The following is a 26868-nucleotide window of genomic DNA, read 5'->3' as shown; positions in this document are numbered from 1 at the left end:
TTAAAGAAAACACAGTAACCAAGTTTTTTTTGTAATAAGTTTGTAATTTCTTTCAGTTAGTTTACCACTTAAATCATGAATGTAACATTTTAGGGGAAAAAATATGCAATCAAGCTCATGAGACGCAGCTGAGACATGAACCTGCGTACAGCTAATGGGAGTGAGAACAGCAAGTAAAAAAAAAAAGACTCTTCCGATGCAATTGCTTCCTAGACACAAGTGCGGTGAGAAACAATATCCACCCTTTCTCCCAGGCTGTTCTCTGAATGTCTGGTTGGACTTAAAGGAGTGACTCTTTTTCAGAACGGACCGGAGGATAAATGGGTGAGAAAAGATTGGATTTGCTGCTGTGGTGTTATCTTAACGCCTAAACGCACTATCACATCTGCTCCTCTGTCTCCCTTAATGAGCACTTTGCCTGTCAGCTCTCTGCAAACCCTTTCATTTTCGATGAGATCGCACCAGGGGGAAATCTGTACCTAAAAGTGTGGCATTGGGAGGGATTCTGAGTCTTTAATTAAAACACGGATTTAACACAGTTTACTTTTAGCTGCGCTGGTGACAATCTGCCTATTTCCTGGATTCAAGTTAATTGGAGTTGTTAAACTCTTGGAAGGAAGGACAAACGTATGAATGTGGTTGTTCTTACTGTGGTAAAATTTGATAGAGGAGGTTTTCCGCTTTCCTTTTCTCCTCCAGGTAGGCTTGTGTTCGCTCCTCCACCAGGTTCTCCAGGTTGTTGGCATACTGCTCCATCCTGGACAGCAGGTTGTTAAGAATACTGGTGCTGCCCTCCCTGCGGAAAACACAAACACAGACACACAGGACAGTTAGGTGATTAGATGCAAACTCTCAGTCTGTGAAGAGCTGTGTTGTCTTTTTCCAAACTGCTGCTAAAACTGGCAGTTCATTTTTTGTCATTTCTGCTCTTTTTGGTAGCAAGTGGTTTTGCCATGACTCCAAAAATATCATATGTGACAGTTGGAGAGTACCTGTGATAAGCAAAGGTTGTGGAATAGTTGCTTTATTTTAGACACATGGTCTAAGATCCTGATTTGGTTTGAAATAAGTTCATTTGTTATGTAATCAGGTTACATACAACATTTTTACAATACAGCTCTAGCAATCAGATCTGGTGCCTTAATTGTCAAAAGAGTCCAGGTCCGAGCATTGACCCCTGTGGAAATCCTTTTCTGCAATTTTAAAATGATGAATTATCTAAATATGCTGTCCAACTGAAGCTATCAGCACACTGAGAGGTGAGAAAAGATCCAGTCAGTAAGATGGCGTTATTAATAACCAATATAAAAACAATAAATTATCCAGATCTGTGGAACTGAATGGCTATTACAGCGATCACATTTATCAAGCAATGCAGATCCAACAATTTGGAGAATGCAAACTGGATAAAAACACAACACACATTTGAGGCAGTGCAGGCTGACATATCCCCAACTTGTACTCCCCTGTGTGCCAAAGTCCAGCAACTCTAGATCCCACATTTCCCATAATGCTACCAGCAGCATGTTTTGATTGAACCTTCCCTGCCGGTGCTTGTAACACAGCTTTCTGTTAAAACATTTTAGTCTCCTGGCCCAAGCTGAGACAACAGTGATGACATCATCAGAATTATTTTCTCGACAAATCTCCTTTAGACCCACGGAAACTGTTTCACAAGATGCGCAGATACAACCATCACGAGTAAATTAAATCTATAGGTGTAAAAGTGAGGGAGTTCAGAGGTTAGATGGCAGTGTGGATAACTGAGGTTAAAATCGAAGACACAGAGTTTTCTGTTGCTGTCTGTACTCCAACATGGCCACCTGTGACCATTGGCAACCACTTTAAAAACAACAAACTCTCTTTCTGGCCAGTACCTTAAATGCACCAACAATGCATAGTACTGTTCAAGCAATAAGATATTTATTCGTAACTCTGTGTACAGCATCTCTCATATATAAACATACATAAAAAGTCTCTATTTACATCTCTACTGCTGGCATGTTAGCATTTAAAAGTCATTTTATAATTATATAATCCATGTATTGTATAATGTTTGTGTCTCAAGGGATTTTTACATTCATATGCTTACGCAGACACACACACACATTGACTCAGACGGAGCAAGAAGGTGAGTCATCCACAGCGCCATGGCGGCTAAAAGCATCAATGCCTGGCCCCCTGCCATGTTTGTTGTGGGTCAGGGAGCCTACACACACCCACATGTAGTTTAAGTTTAAAGGACAACACATCAGAGGAAGACATGAAAGACGATGATGAGAACAAATGCAACACAAAGGCCACGCAGTGTTTACCGCACCGCCAATCACAGACATCCATATTTTCCTTCCATTCATCCAAACTCATAGTACCGGCGAAAACTAAGAAATGTCAGTTTTATATACGTATATACTGTATAGTATATACTTATTTTCGTGTGATTGAGGGATAAAAGTTTGACCATTGTCATTGGAGTGTTGTGGTAAGTTCAGCCATGGAAACTTTGGGATGTTAGCCTTTGCAGAGCATTAACATGCACAAAAAACTATAAAACAAACTACAGTTATTAGAAAACCAGAAGAATTATGCTTTTTTTAGAGCCTCTTATTCTATGAAGTCGGAGGATTTTATATATCCTTTTAGGAGCCAGTAACAATTTATTTCCTCTAATATTCTCTAAAGGGATTGTTATGTAACTGTAAATTAAACGGAAGGCTAATGGACAGGTAGTTGTAATTTGGTTATGGTTTTAGGATAATGAACACAGTTTACAGTTGTTCCATTTGATTCATTATAATTGATTGCTTCTTAACTGAGCAAGGCTTTTAGTCGGCACGGCGGGTCACGTAAAACATGTAAGAATGCAGGCGCCATTGCATTAAGGTTTATGCATAATGTATTATGGTTTTATTATTTTATTATCTTCATTTCAAAAGTAATTTGCAATATTTGACTTGAGTTTTAAATAGTTTTGTCTTTGTTGTAACACTGTGTGTCTTCCCAGAATAATAACGTTTATTATCGTAGCATGTGAAATGAGTTTACAGTCAAGCATATAACAAGAAATATAAAAATAAAATACCAATACATAGTTTTCAATAATCAACTATCATTCACTGTCCTTTTTATAAGTAAATAAAGCAGATATTTTATAATAATAGTGGTCTGACTTTGGACCATGTTTTCCTTACAAGTTCATACAAAATGACTTTTCTTTCCATGAAACCTACATTATTAGAAAAAGATTGACTGATTTTCATGTTACTTGTTAGACGCTTTTATCCAAAGCGACTTACATACTCAATACTGTGGACAATCCCCACAGGAGCAATTTGGGGTGAAGTGTCTCAGGGACACAACGACATGCTGACTGCAGTGGGACTCAAACTTGCTACCCCCTGATTCGAAGTCCAGCACACTACCCACTGAGCCACAGCCGCAATAACTATTGAACACGTTGTGCCATTACTACTAAAATACATTAGATTTCCACATATGAAATCTGAGTGATCCTGTAAAATGTGATTTCACCAGGAGATGAGCACAGAGCAGCCTGATTAAATTATATTTAAAAAAAGAACCTCAGCTTTCAGAATGGGTTTTATTACCAAGTAGGTTTACACATACAAATAATTTGCTTTAGTTTGTGGTGCATACAAAGACACAGAGAGAAGAATACGTAGCAAAACAAAATAGAAATAGGACTGTTATGACAGCTATTTAAAAATATATATTTTAAGACTATTATAACAATAGTTCATAAGACTTAGTTATTCGTACAAAGCTGTAATTTCCAGGATTTCATGTTTTATAGCATCATGGCTGTCATCACACAGATCTGGATCCAGGCGCTGATTAAAAGCTACAGTGTAAAAACATGTACTACTATTTATAAAACAAATGCAGAACACTGCGGGCCTTGGCAGAGGGAAGTGTTCTCTGAGTGCTTTCTTGTTTACAAAGAGGCTTAGCATTCAGGAAGTTTAAATCTCTGCACTGATGTCTGAGACTTTTAAAAGAAACATATGTTATGATATGTAAGAAAACATTTTAAAAGCGTAGTGAAGCATTTTTAAAGCCCCACCCTGAAAGATAGTATCACAAGGGATCCCTTGACAAAAAGCAACAAGATTTTTCCTTTGGATATCGGAATATTTCAGAGTATAAAAACATGTTTATGATACTTAGATGTTTGCTCAGCAGGATAATCTCCACATATTAACTACACTTTATGATTTTTGAAACATAAATGCAATCGACAGAAGTTAAAATCCAGCTACATACGATCGCATAACTTCACGTCAGCATCGCTAAGCTAAAGGTGAGTAAAGTCATTTCGTCATATGTTAGCAACCACATTTTGTTTAATAGAGGCTTTGGACATTCATGAGTGGGGTATTTACTGACGTATATCATGTCGTAGCACAAAACGTAAAAAATCTCTTGAGGTTTTGTTAACCGCAAGTTAAAAAAAACCAATGATTTAGATGAGGGAACCGGATGCTAACTCATTTTCAGGTTTCAGGACTCATTCCCGGACCATGTACAGTGGGAGATTTGATGTGCTCAGGGAGAGGTCAGTTATTCAGGGGAAGGTCCGCTACCTGTGTGGGTTAAAGCTCCGGTTTACCCTCTCGTTACCGCGTCCTTCAAGCCAGAGCTCAAACACCAGAAATAACAGCCCATCCATCACGTCATGTCAACAACATGCATTTACCTAATGAAAATAACCGGGAAACAAAGCAATAGGTCCTCAGAGGCGAAGGGGACGTAAACAGGAGGAGGGGCTTAGCGCTCGGCTTTCAAGAGCATCCTTGAGTGCTTCTGAGGCCGTCAATCACACACAGGGCTCTCTACTCCAATGACTGCAAATGGAAAGCTATACATCACTGGCGCATCCTGCATTAACACAGTGAGCTAACAGGGGAGAGGTCGGGCTACAGGAAACACACACAGATCTGTTTATAGAGAGACTTCCAAACAACCTGCCTTCAGATTCCAACAATTCGAGTTTTGTACAGCTGTTTTTAGGATCGTAGCTTCTGTGGATCTTAGCATCTTAAGGAGAGACACTACAGGCAAAAACAGAAAGTTTGGGTTGGTTTGCTTCCATAACATGTACTTTTTCAGACTAGTGTTTAGGTTTTTATGTTACTATCTGTGTCTTTAGCTTTCTTCATTTGCATTTTGAAACCGGAGCCAGACATCTTTTATTTAATTACATATTTAATATTGCAGTAGCACTTACATGCACCAAACTTTCCAGATCGACGCATATCTTTATTCCTACATATGGGGTTTATTTTAATATCTTTTATAGCCTAATTTATAGAATATTTTATTTCTAAAACCATGGCAAAACGTTATTAAATCTGGCTTTATCCAAGGTTACTTTCCAGAGATTAAGCATATTGGCACAGATAACGTTTAAATGTAAAACCTATTCACATCCATGAATCATCTGAGATCAGCGCCCTTTTAATGCAAACATTTGTATTTATCCTCCCCATCACATTCCTCTGAATACTGTTATTTCTTGAGGTTCAAGGTTTAAAGACTTTACAATACCGTATTGCACAAAGCAGCGCAGCTGTAGTCTCACGGATTTGTTTCACAAATGCCTAGCTCATGAATTTAATTGTCTTTGGCATCCGACTCTGAAACATCTGACGTCAAAGCGGCCTTGAACTCGCCAAAAACAAGGTGATGTCAATGGGCTTTGACAAAAAACAACAAAGGCGCTGAAGTCTTCACTTTGATAGAGAATTTGTTTAAGCACGCTTCAGATCGCTGCTTTTAATAGCACTGAGTATTATCTGTGCTTATCGTAAAGGGCCCTTCACCATTAAAGTAGCCTAATAATAATTTCAAATTTCAGCAGACATAAAGGATGGGTTAAATGCAGAGGCCACATTTCACTGTGTGTGCTGTGTGCTCTGCATGTGTGACCATTAAAGAGGGTTTCATCCCTCCCAATTCTATTCTATTCTAAAGCTGGACTTGAACTTACGAGCTAACAAACGTAGCCACCATAGCTAACTTGGTTAGGTAAGAGTGTCAACTTAGTTGCTTTGGCAGTTGATTGCGCTATAACAGTCTCTTCTTCAGCAATGAGTAGAATTAAAATCTTCAAGTTAATGCTGAATATCCCACAATGAGTTTTTGTGGCAGAGTTTTGGTGGTTCTGTTTGTGTATTTATGTTTTGTCGCTGTAGGCTTTGGAGAGTTGGCGTTGGGGTTAGATTTGGGGTTGTTTGTTGCAGCCTATGAGCCCGGCTGTAACAGATCCAAAGCTAAGCTGGATCCCATACAGCATTATCAGGTTTGAAGTAACAAATTCCAAGTTGCAATTCAGTTAAATGAACCATGACCAGTGTTTTGATCTGCACGTCACAACTCAATGAACAGAAAGGTCCACCTTCTGCTTGCAGAACATTATAACCTCTGGCAGCAAGAAAATCCATCCCCGCAATCCTGATACAAACACCTTAAATATACCCTATAACACCTTGAAAACATTTACCCTTTTTCCTACATCGTGTGTGGAGTCCTACATATTAAGGAAATGTCACAGATACACATGCAGTATATTTAAAAAAAAAATTATATTGTATGGCTGCATTGGTACATCAAATTGAAATGTTCCAGATGTCCTAAGTTTATGCACAATTTAACTTAATTTTACTTAACAAAATGCGAAATCTCTTACGCTTGAGTAAAACACAGACCTTATTCCATAACCCATTGACTTCGAGATGAGCAAAAATGCTGGCTCAGGAGCTCTATTTACAAAATGAAGAAGATTTGAAATTAACGATCCTGTAAAACCATAAATTAGGTAATTAATCGAGTAAAAACTAGGGTCATTTTCTCACAGACTTCAAGACAATCAGACTTGTTTTTCCAACCATGAGTCGACCCCTGCTGGCATGTTTAACTTTTGCATTGGCTGACTTTTTAGACAATTAGCCAATCCTTTTATACGCTATAATTTAAATGTGTGTTATATGTGTGTGTCACTTTCAGCAGTGATGCTTCATTAAGTAACTCTTTCTGACAGAGTTGTCCTGCTCGTGGGAAAGCTATTGTGCTTCTCTTCCTGTGTCAACAGAAAAACTAAATATGCATATGAATAATTCATGAGATCATTGAAAACAATACCAGAAACATTGACTCACACTTTCCTAGACAAACACACAGTCAGAGATGGGAAGGCAGCTCAGAGCCCTTGCTGTCAGGAATCACAAACAGCCTTTTATCTAAAATTGTCCGGGTGATTCCCAGAACATGATTCCTTTTCCTGTTTGTCTGCTCGAGTCTCTTCAACGTATCGACTCGCACGGCAGCGAGGTTTTCAACACGGTGTTCACATGTTGAGTTGGCAGGGGAGAAACTAATAGTCTGAGAAAGAGCAACCTCCGTCGAATTGAATTTGTCAAATCATCTCCGCTTTGAACAAAAAGGATGGTGTAGGAAACGTTCAATTGATCACGGGTTCAGTCACAACAATGGACAATTTACCCCAAAATGTTTCAAGATTCAAGATTCAAGGCTTTTATTGTCATTCGTACATAGCTACAGTGTAGTTATGTCAATGAAAATCTTAGGTCCCAGGCTCCTCAAACAGATACAATAGTGCAAGTAAATACAATAAAATCGAATATAAGTAGTGCCATAAGAGTCTACTTACATATGTACAAGTGATCCATAATTTGTGAGTTGCAAACACGTGAATGTTATGGATGTTCTTAGTTCAGGTGTTTAACAGTCGTATGGCCTTCCCTATGGTCTATGGTCTTACTCACCACACTGTATGTCTTGATTCCTGAGGTGGTTTTTGGTAATATGCGTGATCAGACTCTTGCACATGAGACTGGGTAATTAAAAAATATGAAATGTGGCACTTACTTGTTGAGTTTGGCCATGTAGATCTTGATGTAGCCGAAGTCTGCCCTCTCCGCGGGGTCTTCGGCCCAGCAGCCCTGCATCAGGATGGTCAGCTCCTCAGAGTGGCACTTGTTGTCCGTCGTCGGCCGAAAGTACGGCTTCTGACCGTTCCTCACCTTCTGGACGATTTCTGTGAATGAGAGGGCAGGCGGCCATCATCTCACATGTCATTCATGCTGTGAAAATGAATACTAACTCAGTGGTTCTCAACTGGTGGGTCAAACTTTTATTTTGAAGGCCCAATTTTCTAACGCCGTGCATGCAGTCGGCGTTAGACTGGAAGTACCGGAGACCATAAACGGTTTTGAAAACTTCTGTCAAGTAGTGATCATCTTCTCAATTAAATATCTTTGCTGATGTTTTTTCGAGTCTTCTGGCCAATCAGAATCAAGATTGTTGCCGGAAGTCCCCACGGAGAATAACTTTGCAGTAGAACTATTCTTTATATATCCATGGGTACAACTTCAGATAAAAATGAACACATAATGAAATATGACCCCCGGTTTGATGATTGACAGGTCACAGAACAATGGGGGCTATCTACCCTTACCCACAATTTAAAGTAAGTCACACAGACTATCTTCTCTTTGCTCTTCTCTCTGTGTGGAGCAGCAAGCAGCAAGATGTCAGAACAAAGTGAAAAACAAATAATGGCATAAAATATTATTAATATGTCGGGTAGTGATAGATGTATTTATTTTCTTCTCAGAGTGTACCAGAATGTATAGTTTATGTTAGTATTTCGAAAAGTATCCTGGGGGAGAATCCCCCCAGACCCCCCTGCTGGGGTTGGGTTTTCAGCATGTGTGCCTTTTTATATAGTTCAGCTTTGATTCCATCATCTCATCAAACCTTTTTTAAAAGCATACTTTAGTTCTGTTAAGGGATATAAGGGATATATGCACTGTACTTCACTTGTATTAATATTGTATGCTGAAAAGCGTATATATTACAGCACGTTTTTTTGTTGAATAGATTTGATTGCTTCAAAATGTTGGGTCGCGATGTATTGACCAAGTAAAAAGTGGGTCCCGAGGCCTGACCAGTTGAGAACCACTGGTCTAACTGTACTTTTGTATGTGGGGGTGGACAATACAACTCAAACAACTGATATTCAAACAACCTTCAGTAATGAATTCGGAGATGCCTTTTTTTAGTGGCTTTACAATGAATCCACATATCTATGGTGATTTTGAATGTTTCATTAGACCATACCGGCTTATTTAAAGAAAGTACAGAGAGTTATTTACTGGTTATGAAACAATTAATACTCATGGCTCTGTATGACCCACATAAGCAAACAAGACTATCAGCAACAATATTGGATACCTCTATATAATTACTCCGAATGCCCGTGCCACATGTGAAATGAGACAATATCATTTCAATGTACGCATGCCGAAAGAGCCTTTTAATTTATTTTCATCTGCAAAGTTTGTGAGTTGACTATAAAGTCTCACGTTTAAACTTACATTCAAACATCTTGGAAGAGGTAAAAAAACAAAAAACGGGTGTCTTTTACAAACGTTTAAATTGAGATGATTACATTTTATTGTCTCTTTTGTAAACGTGGGGTAATTAATCTCTGCAGCTGCTGATCACTAACTTCTTAAACCTAGAATTTCAGGAATATTGATATTCATTTGAAAGTTCTGTATTTCCGTTAATGTGCTATTCCTGCTTGAAGAGTCTTAATATATTCAGACTTTCATATTTCTCCTCTGTGATGAGTTAATTATATCAATCAAAAAGTTCATAAGAGACTTCCTGCCCAAAATGAGTCCTCCAAATTCTCTCCTTTCAGTTTTGAAGTAGTTTTTTTTAAGCACAGAATAACGCTCTGACATTGGAGAACAGGTGCAGGCCGGCGCTGCACGCTCTCAGCTTGTTAATGACTTTCAGGCACTTGTACAATCAGCATTGAGCGTGCCATTGAATAAAAGGCTCATCAAAATCTGCACATGGAGGAAGCGCCTCGGGAGGGTTTCAGACTTCCACTCTGGATGCGTAAAGGTTGAACTCCTGATCTCAAATTGCTTTCTAGGTTAAGCTTTTCATGCCGTCGCTAAGAAGAAACAGCAGTGGAGGTAAAAGTAGATGCGGGTGAAGAAACCGGTCAAACCGCAACATGTGTGCAGGAAGCTTGGGAGCAGAAGTGTCAGCAGTGATTAAGCTCTGATTTTTTTAGGCTTCGGTAATTTAAGAAGATAACAACAATGTGTTTTTCCTGTGAGAGAAAGCTACTGCAAAGCAAGATTTCTCAGGAAAGCTGCTGTCCAAAGGTATCTTTTTCACAATAATGATGTCATATTGAGGCTACTGTTAGCCTTCTAGCTATGAGCTACTTTGAACCAATTTCTTTCCTTTTTTGATGTTTTTTAGGCTCAACTTAAAGTGTATGTAATGTAGCAAAAAAAGTTGTACATTTCAGAATAAAACACTTTGCAACTTCGGATCAACCCACAGACGCCGATTCAGGACAATAGGTCTCTTCAAATTCGAAATGTTCATGATAGTATGGTTAACAATTCTTTGCCTTAATCATGAGTATTTCTTGATTTCACAATATGATTGCAAAGTAATCCACTGCAGGAGTAATGCATTGCAAGCAGCAGCATCTTAACTTTGATGAGGTTTATTAAACCATGCAAAGTGGTGGAAGTCCTATTTTTCTTTATAAATTTAAAATGTGTCCGTCGTTAATTACAGACTTTAATGTCAGAGAACATCAACGTTAATGCTTTAAGATTTATTTTCTAGTAAATGTAGGATTTTAAACTTAAACCTTTTCTTTCCCGTAAAGGAAATCTTTCGACTTGGCTGCCTTGCTGCTGTTGATGCTGTTGCCTTCAGCTACCTGTTGTGTTTTACTGGTTTTTATTCCTTTATTTAGTTTGTCTCATTGGCAGCTTCCTCGCTAAATACAGGACAAATCTTATTTAGCTCGTGGTCTCTTTTGTGTGCTTTGTTTTGGTATATGTCACATTTTCTTGACCCAGCTATGAAACATGTTGTTTTTGTGACTCCACCTGCCTTTGACATCTGGACAGCATGTGTTCTGTGTTTGTGTACAGAGCTGCAGGGCTGCGATAAAGTAGTCTGACCTTACCAGGGTCCCCTTTGAAATGTCAGGGAGAAGCCAATGAATGAAGTTCCTATTGAGTGAGTATGTTCACTCTTCAGAAACACTTCTCAGAGTAGTTTCAAGCTACATAACGTAACCAATATATGGTTTTGTTTATGATTTACCGACACAAAAAACAGACTTATCCGTTTAAATGTCTCTTTTTTGTGTTTACATGTTTGTTTGCTGCATGCTTGAGTGGTCAGCTGACCTCGGTGAGGCCTATGAAAGACACTCTGTTTACCTTTGGGGCTGAGGTCCATGCCCTCCACATAAAACGGTCCATTCCTCAGGGCTATTTCCTGCAGTATGATGCCAAAGCTGTACACATCCCCCTTCTGAGTGCCTTCAGGAGGATGGCGGTCGTATATGAGTAGCTCGGGAGCGGTCCACATCTTCTCTGGGAAACCAAAAAGCAGAAGAACTCATAAAATGTCTGACGGCTGACGTTTTACTGATAGGATAATAACTTTTAATGCTGCCGCCGTATTCATGAACTCCACTTACTTGCATAGAGTGCGTGCGTGTCATCGTTTTCGCAGGACGAGCGGAAGCTGGCCAAGCCATAATCCGTGATTTTCAAAACAAATCGACTGTCCACCACGCAATTAGATGACTTCAGATTTCCGTGGCAGCTAATGTAGCTGTTGTGGAGATAGTTCATTCCCTGGTAGAGAGGAGAAGTCAAGCATTTTTTTGTTTTCCTCCACAGCAAGTCACACATAACACACAAATCCAGACATATGGAAATAATACACCCTGAGAAGTGGATGTATGCTGAAGGTTTTCTTGAAAAGAGGCCGTGTTTCAAGGGCAAAGTGTCAGGGGAATTTCTGTCAAATGACTGCTAATTCCTTTGGGAAAGGGACTGAGGGGACTGAATGTGCTTGTGTTCAATATGTTGTGGAAACGGTGAGTCAAACACCCCTCTTCTCTGCAGAGTGCAGTTATCTGTGTGGAGAAATGTAGCCGGAGAGCTCCGTCATGCATGCAGTTCAATATCCAATCCATCCAAGTGGATTCTGACAGAAGCCTCTTTGTGAGGACAGATTAAAAATAATCTTCTGATTTAAATCCATGATTAGTTTCATTAGGCTGGAAGGACAGTTAAAGCTACGTTTATGAATATATTTCCATCCTTCTTTGCACGTTATAAAAGCAATATAAACATTTTTTTGTGCCTGTTGGTCCTTCTAATTCTTTTTTCTTTTTACAGTTTCACAAACTTTCCATGTGACATGATGGAAAGAGAAGCATTTTTTTGTGTGTCTCAAAGACCAAAAGCATCTAATTTCATATTGAAAAGCGACCTTTTTGCAAACAATTATATGAAAAAAATCTGAGGAAGCACTACAAACAAAAATGGAACAAATACTCTGGTGATCCATTTTCTAAGACTGATCTAAATTGATTTTGACTAAAGATAAGTTTTACCAGGATACATTTCATATATTTTCTTCTCACTTGCATCTCAGGGCTTTCATATATTCCATTGTTTTGGATTTGATCTCTGTCTTTCTTTTTTTTCTTAGCTTTCTAAGTGAGCGTCACATACCTTCACTATGTCATTGATCAGAGAGTAGCGGAACATCCAGTCCAGGTTGATGCTCTCATTCTCCAAAATGTCCTGGGAAAACAAAACAAAAAACATCGATAAATAATGTTTTACAGACACAAAATAAAAAATACAAGAGCTTGTCGGCAGGAGGGATTTTCTTTTGGCACTAAGTCCAGAACCACCTTCAGTCCAGATACTGCACAGTATATTATTGTCCGTCCTCAGGGTCAAACACTTTTCCCTGCAGGACGTTTACTGGAATCTGGGTCCAGCTTTGACATCCAGCCACATCACATCAGTGTCAGCTATCTGCCTTTTGCACAGGAGTCTCTCTGAGTGTGAGTGATGAAGACCATGGCTGAGTTTCCTACTGTTTCCAGCTCGTCCATTTAAAGAGGCCGCTGGCATGTGGGGAACTCAGAGTGCTGGCCAACAACAAGTTCATTTAAGGCATCATGCACTTCTTATGGGAATAAAAAGAATACAAATGGCAAAATAATTAACATTAGACTAAAATATGTCAGACTTCCAAGGTGAGCTGTCCTCGTACTGTAAGCTTAGACTAAATAGACCCGTGTTGGAAAGCTCATTGAAAAACTTGGTTCAAACACTGCTAGGAATAGAACATTTACAAGATTGTTTATGCTAGAAAGGTTTATACTCCTGATGCTGTAACAAGGAAAGTTACTTAGGTTGGCTTATGTTAGAAAATGTTTATTCAGCGATTATTAAGGCAACACTTTAATGTACTGTGTGTACTATGTATTGATCCCTAAACAATCTCAGTTTGTTTCTAGGTAGAACCACTCTCACCTGACAAAAGATCCTAAATTAAATGTGGTATAATGGTTAAGGAACAAGAGATGCTTGAATGTTAAAGAAGTACAGCACAGTTATGGTCTATTGGCTGCAGTTAAGTGCACTAGGGTCCACCCAGATTCACTTCCCGTTACAAGAACTATTTAGTTATTGTTTTGTTACTCAATATGTTGTGACCTTCACACTTAAAGAGGTTGCATCCTGGACCACAATAGGTCTCCAGGCAAAGACGAAATGTCACAAAATCTGCTCGTATATGTATTGGAGATAAACCTTCTCCCCATAACAATGAATGTAAAAGCAGCCTTCTGGTGTCCCTCATCATATCTAAAAGAAGTAAGCAACCAAAAACAGTTTTTACCAATGACTTTTGACTGTTTTTTGCTACCAAGATAGCAAAATCCCTCAAGTAAAAAACATTTTATATATCAACAAAATAATTTACCAAATGTTCCGATTTCTGTTCCAGAGCTTTCAGCAAATTATACATACTTAATAACATAATGCCTCACTGACATGGGCATCATTACCCTGGGAACACTGTAGTCCTCATCACTTTTTCAATGTTTAATATATTTAAAATGTTCTTAAAAATAGAGAGAAACATAATTAATGAGAACACTTTGAGAAAGAAAACAAATTATAAAATCTCAGGAACAGGTCGTCCTTCCTGGGTACCCAATTGGGGAAATTTGAACATATTTACTATTAGTAAACACTGAATAGGGTACAGACACTGTTAAGGGTATATGAGTGGGGGGGGGGGGGGGTGTTACCTGCAGGCTGCCTCTGGGACAGTATTCGGTGACGATGCAGATGTTGGGAGGGTCGATGCAGGCTCCGATGAACCTGGTTAGATGGTTGAACTGAACGTCTCTCATCTGAAAATAACCACACAAACACACTGCAACTGTGAGTGCAACTCTTTCCAAACATCACATTCACAAACCCCATGGAAACAGCAGACTGACGGTTCATTTATATACAACGTTTTTTAAGAATAACGCTGCCAGCAGTTCTTCAAAATAGTCTATTTGCAGTCGGCTCGTTTGGCACGGTGTTCTTTCTCGACGTGTTGAGACGCATTCCTGCTCAGGGCACCCTTGTTGAAACATGTGCATGTGCATAAATTGCCCTTGGAGGTTTATGAATGAGCCTGTGTGCGAAGGATGATGAAAAAAAAAAGAAGGTTGAGGTGTCGAGAGGATGTACGGGGCAGGAATATCAGAGCAGAGCAGAAAGTTTACAACTGCTCGACATAGAAAATAATCACACCGGTTTCTCTACAAAAATAGAGGTTTCTGCAGTGAAGTGATTAGGGGAACACTTTCCTTTTTAATGAGAAACAAGCATAAAACAGTCATATGCAAGAGCAATTAAAAGTAGCCAGCATTAACTACAAAAAAGGTCTTCAACAGTTCCAACAGTGTACTTCTCTTTGAGCACACTGAGTGACAGCCGCGTTCGCACCTAAAGCAGGGACTTATTCGCTCCTGTTTCACGGCTCCTGAGATGTTAGCCTACCCTTTGGCCTATATAATTTCCCCTGCTGAACACTGGTGGAGAGGGGGAGTCGAACCACCACATGGGGGGAGGAGGAGGAAAGGGAGCTGGAAGACAAGTGGTTAAGTTTCCACTGGCAAGCCCCGTCTCTTCCCCCATCTGGTTGGCTTTTTCATGAGCTGAGGTTTGACAGCCGATCAGGCCCTTGTGGCGTCTGAGAATCTGCCAGCTCAGACAGCACAGCAGCCCCCCTACCACCCCATGAGTGCTGCCTACTGACCGAGAGGCCACAGAGGCGTCCAGGGAGCCCAGACTGCTCTCCACCAGCGGGCTGCAGCTCACACGCAAAATAAGGGAGCAAGAGCTGTAAAAAAGTGAAGAGACGGCCACAAATCTGGTTCATGAGCACCCATGTAATTTCCGAGTTATGGGCTTACCAGTGCCACACTGTGTTTCCATCAGCAGACCACTAACATTTTCCCCTGTCGGCTTCCTTATCGCTGTCTCGTAAAAAATAAATCCCAACTAAATGGAGCTTGTTGTTGCTGTTGATGCTTAAGAGGGGCAACGCTTCACCCAAGTGAAGTTTATCAACCACTCACCCAGTGTTACATTGGTTTCTCGAACCCTAACCCTAACCTTCTGATGCCACATCATAGACTCCATGTCAATGTTGACAATATTGCTTACTGCACATATTTTTAAATTCTATAATTTATTGCATTCTATTTCAATGTAAATTACTGATTTATTTTATTGCTATCTTACTATTTGTATTACAGTGTTCTTAATATAGTTCGCTATCTGTGTTCTTTTTTTTTTTACATTTTTTGCTTTTTATTTGTATGTATGCACCACGACACCTAGTCAAATTCCTCGTACGTGTGAACCTACCTGGTGATAAACCCGTTTCTGATTCTTACCGATTCAACAGTGAACAAATGTTCCCAAAAATTTGAGAAAAGTCTTGATGATTGATTGAAATGTTGGCTGCAAAACATCTTTCAAAACACAATTTTAAAAAACTGTCACAAACTAGTTTTTAAGAATTAAAATAAACAGCCTCACGCTTGCCAATCTGCATTATAGTTTGCACGATCACTGTTTATTGAAGTTGAACTTTTTAAGTGTTAATGTTTTAGTGAAACACGAGTTGTGCCAAAGTTTGTAAACTGATGTTTTGATAAAGTTGTCTGTCATTAAATGCTGCCCCATTTACCTTAATTGACTTGGGTTAGGGTTACTTTCCCTTGGTTCAACAACTCCATGTGAGAAAAATGCGTTTCACAAATGCAAGAAAACGCGTACAAATGTTTATTATGTATGTGAAGTCTGCCTTTAAGTATGTCGAACACTTAATATCCTGTAGTGGTGCTGCTTGAACATGCTAAAAATAGGCCGGGAGCCACTTACTGCCACAAATCAGAGAAATAAACAAATGCAGCTTTATTAGAGGCCTTTTCGGTAGCGTTTGTTATAAAGCAGGTGGAGTGTTTAAACACTGTATGAAGGTCTTTTCCCTGCACTGAGCACAACGATGTCAATTCATGGTTGTTCGATGTACATGTGAATGGTTTGCTAAACAACTTGTTGAAATAGAAATATCACAATTCACCCCCGAGCCGCACAAGTCTAACACCGAGGACAATATAAACACTCAGATAGGAACCTTCTTCTTTTAAAGAAAAGAGTCTAACAGAGGAAATGTGAGCAGTACAGACACAGTACCATTACCCCCCAAAATACATAAGAGTTTGACTTAAGTATTTCACTTTTTTAAATATTTTCGAAAAGAAAATACAGTGGTTGCAGCATGGATTATGAATAGTTTAGGTAATAAAAGTGTAAGCAAATCAAGACTTAGAAACTGTCAGAGGAACTTTTATTGGTCATATTAATGTGCCAATTTGTGTTCAGAAGGTCAGAAATATACAGTGGAGCCAATGGATTTAATTCCTAATGATGGAATTTGATATGTATTGAACTGTAATGGGAATCCAGTGAGAGAGCCTTGCCGCTGCATCTTGGACTCACTGCAGATGATTTACAGAGTGCTCAATATACTTTGCAGGAATAAATAAATACTTCATTGCAAGATCTCCTCAAAAAACACTGCAAGTTTCTCTTTTTTTGAACATTTGTTAAGTTTACAAATCCAGGATAGAGTCCTTTATGTTGTACAGTTGGCAATGCTTTCAGAAACACTGCTTTTTGGCTAGATACTGTACATACGAACGAAACCTACAACTGCACATTTAATGGACACTTACATGTTTGAGTTCCAGTAAAACTTGTCTTGTCAGCTCTATCCTCTTCTTGTTCACATGCTTGATGGCCACCAGGTTCCCCTGTGTGCACAAAAAGAGAACAATGAAAATAAAACAACACACAGATGACAATGAAAGTGAAAATGTAGAGGATGCAAAGCAGCGTTGAGAGAAAGGAGCAGCATTTTGCAGCCTTCAGGTACATTCTGGGCCTATTTTAGTCTGCGGCTGCACAATCGTATATGTCCCTTTGATATGTGAGGATCAGTAAGAAAGAAAGCGAGGTATCTCAGAGACACAGACTGCAGGAAAGCGCTGCCGTAGCAACTTTATAAATCATGTGTGAGTCCATGTGAGCTTGATTCTTTTATATTATCCAATAACAGTAAGGAGAAGATGATGGGCGTATGTTTGAAAGCAGATACATTTGGCTTCTGACAGCCAAACAAAAAAACCCACTTTATTTCAGGAGTTATTTTCCGGTGTTTTGTCGAGGCTGTCTGTGTTTGAGTTTCGGTGTCAGACTTAATCATAATTTGAGAAGCATATCAGTGCCTCTAATGATCCATGAGGCGTTCAAGCTGAAGCATAACATCACTATTTAAATAAAAACCCAGCATCATGCAGCCATACACAAAGACGTCTCATTATTCAGGATCTTTTTGTCTCATTGCCTCACACCTCCTTCCGTCTTAAGCGGATCAATTAACGGCGCCAACAAGTTGATGGCCATGTCCAGACTACGAGGCAAGAAAGAGTAGAAAACAAAGCAAGAAAAAAAAAATAGAGAAGAAGAAATTGACGCATTCTGCAGCTCACATTAAAACCAACTACCTAAATTCGCCCACACTCTGTCTTTCTCTCTCTTCCAGCGCTCCGGCTTTTCTCTGCGAGTGTGCACATGTGTGGGAGGGGAAGGAGTGCGCAGGAGTTGAAAATGTCAGAACTCACTAAGCCTTACCTTAAAATAGCCCGTTTTTGCAAATAGCTGATATTTTCCATGGGCAGTTATCAGGGAGCCGTAGCTGGAGCCTCTCTGAGAAGGTGGAAAGGAAAAGATAAGTCAGTTAGTGAGGTTAAGATTATAGAAAAGAGGATTTAAATATGGGTAATTTTCTGCTTCATAGAGAGGGTTTGTCCGCTGATATCCTTATCCGAAATAAATGAAATTGCCAATTCAAGAACATAAAGTGCTTTCAGTTTTTATACCACCAACTCCAGGGCTAATGTCTGCAGTGCACACAGAGTGAATAGAAATCAAGTGGGCGCCCTGCACACACACCGCCAGCACAGTAAAGTACACATTTTGTATAGAATGCAAATATTGGCAACACATGGCACGCTGGAAAATACATTGGTCTGGAAAAGGCTTGTGTTTTCCACATGCACATTATCCCAGGAATTGCATGGAAAACCGCTAATGAAAAAGGTGTGTGCATGTGCTTCTCATGAGTGCTTGCACGTGTGGAGACGAAACATAACCCCGAGGAGATGCATTAGCCCTCAGACAACAGAAAGTGATACTCGGAGAGCGTGATGAGGTATTACATGTGTATGGGACGGGGCCAGACGGGGGCTTATTTTAACAATCATTTGATATGCCGCCGCGAAACCCAGCCACCTTCAATAAACCACCAGGAAAGCTCTCAGGAATGTGTGAACTCGCAAAGAGACTTGGACTCTCTCAAGGCTGAAGCTTCGCTTTTTCTAAGAAAAAACACAAAGACCATTTAATGCACAGCACACAGTGTGTAAACACTTAGAATACGTCAACATTAGCGTTTTTCAAACTGATAATCCAGACCACCCTCCCCAAAATATGACTGTATAGGCGTCTTCACACCAGACAATTAAGACCCTTGTTTACTTTTATTGTGAGGCGAATGGGGGGGAACCCACTGTGGCTTATTTACTTGCAGTATTCTTACTGTTCTAAAATTGGTATCTCCATGGTTGATTGCACATATCGTAAGTAGCTTTGGATGAGAGCATCAGGTTAATGTAATGTCCAGACGTAAAGGGGCATAAGGAATAGGTTGGGGGGGATGAATTGGTCAAACAGATACTTGACTTTTATCCCAGGCCCCCTGATTAAATGTTCTCAAGTGTTTAAATTCACATTTTTTAGGTGGTAATCAGACAGATATACTGCATGTGGTTCTGAATAGTACACAGAGAGAGAAAATAGCAATATTTGAATTGCAATAAAGGGCGAACGGAAATTGATGGAAGATGAGAAGTGTTGTTTGGGAAGCAGTTTGGGGACTGGACATACAACGCAGCATTAACCCCAGGAGATTAGGGTTGGCAACTTGCCGGAAATCAACATGTTGTTTTCTTTGTGTTGAATGAATCTCACTTTTACCGCAAACTTGCAATGATTTTTAAACCAAACCTTGTTAATAACCTAAACTTAACCACAAGTTTTGTTGCCTGAACATAAAGAAGTGGTAGTTTTGTAGTTTCGTGAACGTTGAGTTACTTTTGCTCGTGCAAAACAGAACGTATAAAACAATGTTGTTTCCACTTTTTTCTCAATCAACCATGAAAGTGATGAACGTATAGGTCGTGTAGAAGTACCTCTCTGAGCCACATCAGATGAAACACTAACAACAACAATTGAATCACCGGATAACATTAAAATGGTCGCCATATGTCTTATCCAAAACCAGACGTTTCCTTTTTATTACCTTACAAGTTAACTCATGCAATGCACTTAACTCAACCCTAACCAATATATTTTCCTATACTTAACCAATGGCTTTTTTCAAATGTATATCATTATCCTGTGTTTCAAACTGTGACCGTTTCACAACGCGCGCCTTTCTCTAGTACTCCCCAACGTCGGATTTATCGTTTTTTGGAGTCGTTCAACTATAGTTAAGAGGACGAAATGCACAATCGGTCCTGTATGAATGAAAGCTGTGGCACAGTGTTCAGTCTATCCCACTTGCAGACATGGCAGTGTAAGATGCCAGAAGAACTACAACGTGTTAATCACACACTGGAGGCCGAGCCAGCAACACTGTCGGAGTATTCGGGGATATAAAGCTCAGAATTATGATCGGAGCTGCCAGTTGTAATATGAGATCATGGGGGTGTTTTTAAATCTAAAGCCACAGAGCGCTTTGGTACGATTGTTTACCTCACCTGCACACTTTCTAATAAATGTATCTGACAGTGCAGGTACATTCATCTGTACCTACAGTGATGTCTGAGAAGTACCTGTGAGAGGGTGAGGCGACTGCCCGCCCGTTTGTAGTATTTATTGGGGCTCTCGAACTGAAGGTCCTCCCACCGAATCCTCCACAGCATTCCAGCCAGCTCTTTCTCCAGCTTCAGTTTCCTGCAAGAGAAGGAAACCAGGTGGTGAAATCAACAAGGACACGAGCACAAAGAACAGAGGAACAATAAAGTGGATTGGGTTTGGGAGATGATGTTTTTACCACAGGGTTGTGAATTCGGAGGCTTGAATCTCAACTTTCTGCACACTGAAGTCTTTGAAATTCTTACAAATCCCTGAGAGGCGAGGTGGTCTTTTGACTCAAGGGTTTCATTATGGAGGTATGGGATTTAAAACAACATGGATTTAATCTTGCAAATCAACCTTAAACAAAGAGTAAAAAGCCGCAGTTTCTCCATCTTCCTGGTGGTATTTCCCGAGATAGCGCTCTCAGATCTGATGGCAGATTCTTCACGTCAGCGTTTGCTTATTCTGTGTTTGGGCTTGTTTGTTTGCATTTGATTAGATTGTAACTTCCCTGGGCCATATGCGCTACTTATTAAACTTTGAAATGGAAAATTACTTTTTGAGGTTATTGTTTTTAATAGTCCTGGTGGACAAAGGGCTCTTTCTTTGGAACATATGCAATAACATTACACGGTATTAAACACCAATACTGGAATGAAATGAACAGATGTAAAAATCAGAGGCTTTAAGTAAATAGAAATGCAGCCCATAAGTCTCAATAAATGGCAAATTATCATTTTTCACAGTTTTCTTTTTATCTTGTATTCACTATTTGCGATTTAAAATGATATGTTGATTGAATGCCATGCTGAGAGGGTCTCTGTTTCTTCCTCTACCTCGGATGACTCATTCTTGTAAGAAAAACAATGGTTACTATGATGAAGATAAAAAACACTTTCTTACTCCCACACTCTTTTTGAAACTCACTCAGATGTTCTGACCTTATCTCAGTACTAAAGCTAGTTAATAAATAACTCCTAGCTCAAAAAGAAAAAATGATGGCTCCTTAAAACTGACACATTTTAAGTAACTGGACGAGTGAAAATGATAAAGCCTTATTGTTTTAGCTAAAATTTCAATAATTTCAACATGCATGGCTGCTCCACAACGATAAAGAGCCTCCAAGTGTATGCACAGCCTAACCATAAATAGTCATTTTCATGTCAGCTGTTACAGAAACTGTTATTTATGTGTGTTTATTATCAGTCTGACTGGCACACGACGAGCACCACCAAGGAGGAAATGGCATCCGAGCGGATCAACACATCTGGGGCAAATCTCAAAGGAGCTGCTGTCTCTGGATACCTAATGATTTACAGAAAAACACTCATACTATTAACACCGTCTGGATAGCAATTTTCTTTTTTGTGTGAGGGAGAAGGAATTTCATTTTCGAGTTTGAAACACTTGCAGAGGCCATACATTCCAAGCCAATCTAAAAGGTGTAAAACACTTCCAGATGGCAGCTGGAAATTATTGCTGCGTTTGCATATCACCGCGTTTTACCCTTTCCTTAAAGTTGGCCCCAAAAGTGTCTCCTTTTTTTTTTTTGGACCTCTTCCTTCAAACTGCATAGTTAGTCTTTCCAGGAACTTAAAAGGGCTCCTGATGCTGTCTACAAATACTCCAGGTTATGCCTATATGCGACCGTTTTGAGAGCAGGAAACACGATTTAACCGCACCATCACCCAAAGAAAAAAGGTTATTTTCTATTTAAGGAGCCTCGTTTAGAGACCTGTGGCAGCCAGAGGGGCAAAGTGTGGGGCTTCACACTGGGCCTATTGTTTCAGAAGTCTCACATGTGAATACCTCTGCTGGACCAGCCCCTGCATTAAAACAACAGAGAAGCTCTGCTCAACAACGTCTCACACTGCAACACACACTCCAACATCCCCTCACACTGCAACACACACTCCAACATCCCCTCACACTGCAACACACACTCCAACACCACGAGGGTTGCTGACCGTCTGACAGGTTAGATCGACTGCGGGGCGATATTGAACCCTAAGGATCAGAAATCAGAGAGCTTTTTTATGTTTTGACAGTGTACGTGAGTTTATTAAATCACCTGTTTTGTATTCAAATTAACTAGTCGCAAAAATGTCGTATTAGTGCAGTAATCTGCTTTATTCTGTCGTGTAGACACGTACAAGAATGCTCCAGGATGTAATTTTTGTTTCTAAGAAAAAAGGGATTTTTATTATAAAATGTACCACAAAGAAATACAAAGAAGCAGTCAATTTAATATACAGGTCATTTTTTTAATTTAATTGTATATTCACAACATTTTACAGGGGCAACTTATTACCTAAACTATTTAACCAGCCACGAATTTCTGTTAATACACCAATCATTTGCTCCAGACACATTTTGGGGTTTTCAATTCTTTCTGCCCTGTGCAATATAATATTCCCACCACCACAGCTATCAGGGATGTATATAATCTTTATAAAAAAGTATAAAATATTTATAAAAAAAGTTTTTTAGCAGCAGCAATTACAAAATAGATAGAAATAATCATATATTTTCAATACAAATATTCATATATATAACATATTAATATATAATTATTATAAATTGCAACTCCCAAGGTTGAGAACGTCTGAATCAGTGGATTGAGGATAAGTAGGAACAGTGAAGAAACTCCAAAGTGTTGAACGTTTTAGTGGTGTTTTTATAAGTCAAGTAGTGAACATGGAGGCCTCTCAGCAGCCGGATGATCTTAGAGACGGCTGTATACATCTCTGCTGCCTCATGTCCATCAGCAAAGCTCCACTGGTGTCTGCAAAAACAGGAAGTGATTTGTTAGCTTTTACTATCAGACAGAGCAGTCACAGAAACGCTTGTAACTTCTACTAATGATGTTCTTTGGGGCTTTTTGCTGAAAACAAGGGGGTACTATTACTATTACAGTCTCAAGGCCATTTGGGCAAGAAGTGGACTCTAAATCAACATTTCAGGCCTGTGAGGGATGACTTTCCATTTATAAAACGGTCATGAATGTCAATGTTAGATCTAAATATAGAAGGAGAGAGTACAAAACTATGGGTCAGGACCAAAAATGGATTAAAGAGTTTCCCTGTGGACGGAAATAGATATGTGTTGCTATTAGTCACCAAAACTCAATGTGAAATGTTTTAAAGGCAAACTAAGGAACTTTAAGGATCATTCTTTTCCAAATAGCCAATGGGAATTATCAGCCAAATTCTGGATTATTGAAGAATTAACCTCATGTTGATACATGATACTAATATGTATCACATGACTTCACGCACCCACCACTAAAGGCTGGTGTTTCTGCCTAGGATTTTATATTGTTTTGTTTGTATGTCCTTTTTTTTAATAATCCTATGGATGTGAGTGTTTTAAAGGTGTCTTTGGTCTTGTATTTTGGTCAGTGGTAGAGTTTTTGTTAGCACCATAAAGCTAAAGGTGGGGCGTAATGTCCGGCTGTATACAAACTGGGGAGGCTGTGGCTCAGTGGGTAGTGTGCTGGACTTCGAATCAGGGGATAGCAAGTTTGAGTCCGACTGCAGTCAGCATGTTGTTGTGTCCCTGAGACACTTCACCCCAAATTGCTCCTGTGGTGATTGTCCACAGTATTGAGTATGTAAGTCGCTTTGGATAAAAGCGTCTAACAAATGACATGTAATGTAATGTAACTGCACCATGGCTGTTTGACTTGACGCCACTTAGCTAAGCAACCAACTTGTTATGATATGTTGAAGCTTCAATATCCACAAGTTAAGTGTTTACTGACATCATTTATTACGAAACAACAACAATTGACGTTGAGAAGAGGGAACCGGAAGTGCGAAAATGCTCACTCATTTGTGAGTTTTAAAGACTCATTCCTCCAGCACTTTTTGAGTAGTAAGGCAATTTGGGCATAAGAAATTTTTGTTTTTGCCCAAACTGAATAAGCAAAAGAAGTGAAAAACAATATTTATGGGAAGTCTGGAATTGACACCAGAGAAGGAAAGATGAAAGTTATGTCATCCTACAACCAACCAGTCTATGCTAGAGGGAAGGTGCCAACCTGATTTAAGAGAAAATAGAGCTTGAAGAAAATAAAAGTATGTTTGACAAAACTTACTGGCCGAGTGCAGGAAACCTAGCTAGCTAGTAAGGAAACCATGCTGTACTTGCTGAACTGTGATCTGCAAAAAAACAGATGAGTAAATGTCAATGTTTTCAGAATAAAAAGCAGACTCTGTGTCAAATTATCTGGTTGTCAATTGATATCAATTGAGATAACATCAGATTCAGATTCAGTGAATTTACCTCAGGCAGGTAGCTGCTGCTCCATCTTTCCTCCACCATTCTTCTGATGAAAATCCATTGATAGTGGCTGGTGATTAACACTTGTTTGTGTTAATAGTCAGTATTAGAAAATGCAGATCAGATTACCGAGGCGATTTGTTAGTGTGAGATGTGTAGAGACATACAAATCAGCTCTTACATAAAAATGTTTATTAGTCATGAACATGATAAACCGCCTATGTAAAGACACCTTTGAAGAAATTATGGAAAGGGAAAAATAGAAACATTAATTTATTTCATTTCATGCAGATTCCACCCATGAAATTACCCATAATTTAGCAATCCTCCCAGTAGTTTAATTGCTTAGAGCATGCATAATTAACTTCTTGTGAAATTAAATGAGGCTCAGAAGGAGGATTGCAGTAAACATGTAGACCGTGCCACTTGGGACATTTTAACAATTTGAATTAAATACTTTTTTACAGTCAAATATGGAACACAAAGTTAAAAAAATTAGCAAAGATGCAGGCAATTATTATTTAACAGCTCAGGAGCAGCAAAGAGCGTTTAACATTATTAATACATGTAATTACACAGTCCATATATTTGTTCCTAAAGAACACAGTCTATAATTCTCTCTTAAAGATGTTATTGCCATGTTGTGTCCTAACCTGAAAAAATGACTACACTGCAAAACAACCCAATGTTATGACAGTCAATTTCTCTAGGCGTAGATGCTTTGTTTTCAGGGCTTTAGCAGAATTCCATAGATATAAGGTCATAAGTGCAAATTCCAGTCAAGTTTTCATGAAAATATTATCTCTCTACTTGAAGCTACAAGCAGAGCATTATCGCTCCCAACGGTTCAAACACTTACTGTAAACGTCAAACTATGTTACTCAGGTGACTTATTATAAAGATCGAGGAGGTCAGTATAGGGCTGAGATTGGAGGTTATGGAATAAAAACATGACTTCACCCAATAACTACTATTTGTGTCTTGAGTGATACCAAAAGTCAACTTATTTTAAGTAATGTACGTAAGTTAGCTAACATAAAAGACTCCGCTTACGTCACCAACGTAACTTATTAAGTGAACGTATGTAACTTAAGTTGCGTAACAAGTGTATTTATCTTAATCTGAGTCGTTTTTTTTTGCCTTAACCTAGCCAGGAAGTAATATATCTTACCACGTACCTAAAATATTGTAATGACCCCATGTACGTAATGTCCCTAACTTACGTTCACATACGCAACATACTTCATTTATGTGTGTAACAAGTCTACTTATTTTGATCCCAAACCATGATCTTTTTCTTAACCAAGTAACTGATTAGTTTGAAATCTTAAGAGCACAGGTTGCTGTCTATGTTTAGACCTACAGATTGGATGAACTGCTAAAAAGTGCTTTGCATTGGAAGCACTTTGTCATGGAGATTTATTCGATAATTAAAATGTGGCTTTTAAGGCGCAATAAAAAAAGTTTTCCGATGTTAGAACTTGAACCTCGCTAAGAGCCAAACCACTTTGCTTTCTTCTAATAGGATTTATTTAGGCTAATAACATACACAAACAGCCGTGTGATCCTTTGCAAGAAGCACAAAAACCACCTTCACAAGTTTTTATATATGAAATCAGCAGTGCGTATTAAAATAGGTGATGTTTAGCTGTAATCCGGCGCAAAGAAAACACACTTATTGAACACACTGTAATGCTCATTAAGTGTGAATAGCAGTGAGGCTTGTTTTGGCCTCACTTATATGAGCTCAGTTGGCAGCTTGAACATACTTCAGCGCTGCTTTACAGCCGTCACCTGCTGAGCCGTTGCCCAATCAACAATCGTGTAAATACCACACTGGCACCTATAGCACGACCGCTAAATCCCGTGTTTTCTCTCTTTCTCTCTCTCTCTCTCCCTCTCCCTCTCTCTCTCTCTACCTCTCTCTCTACCTCTCCCTCTCTCTCTCTCTCTGTCTCTCTCTCTCTCCCTCTCTCCCTCTCTCTGTCTCTCTCTCTCTCTCTCTCTCTCTCTCTCTCTCTCTCTCTCTCTCTCTCTCTCTCTCTCTCTCTCTCTCTCTCTCTCTCTCTCTCTCTCTGTCTCTCTCTGTCTCTCTCTCTCTCTCCCTCTCTCTCTC

The 26868-nt window shown here is 39.3% G+C and overlaps 1 protein-coding gene across 1 annotated transcript in view; it reads right to left on the bottom strand.

Moving 5' to 3' along the window:
• Positions 1–26868, bottom strand: part of npr2 (natriuretic peptide receptor 2) — a gene marked incomplete at its 5' end in the record, with an annotated part of 45989 nt that overhangs the window by 8244 nt on the left and 10877 nt on the right. Inside the window, 9 exons of the mRNA XM_010797465.1 lie at positions 650–796; positions 7909–8077; positions 11316–11471; positions 11579–11738; positions 12627–12698; positions 14225–14329; positions 17222–17299; positions 18180–18254; positions 20444–20564. Coding sequence (XP_010795767.1) covers positions 650–796; positions 7909–8077; positions 11316–11471; positions 11579–11738; positions 12627–12698; positions 14225–14329; positions 17222–17299; positions 18180–18254; positions 20444–20564 — 1083 coding nt within the window. The remainder of the gene's footprint in view (positions 1–649; positions 797–7908; positions 8078–11315; positions 11472–11578; positions 11739–12626; positions 12699–14224; positions 14330–17221; positions 17300–18179; positions 18255–20443; positions 20565–26868) is intronic.

The sequence above is a fragment of the Notothenia coriiceps genome, unplaced genomic scaffold (genome assembly GCF_000735185.1).
Source record: "Notothenia coriiceps isolate Sejong01 unplaced genomic scaffold, NC01 NC01_scaffold00002499, whole genome shotgun sequence".
NCBI classification, from domain to species: domain Eukaryota; kingdom Metazoa; phylum Chordata; class Actinopteri; order Perciformes; family Nototheniidae; genus Notothenia; species Notothenia coriiceps.
Note: the sequence above shows the minus strand (reverse complement) of the source record. Positions and strands in the feature narration are given on the sequence as shown.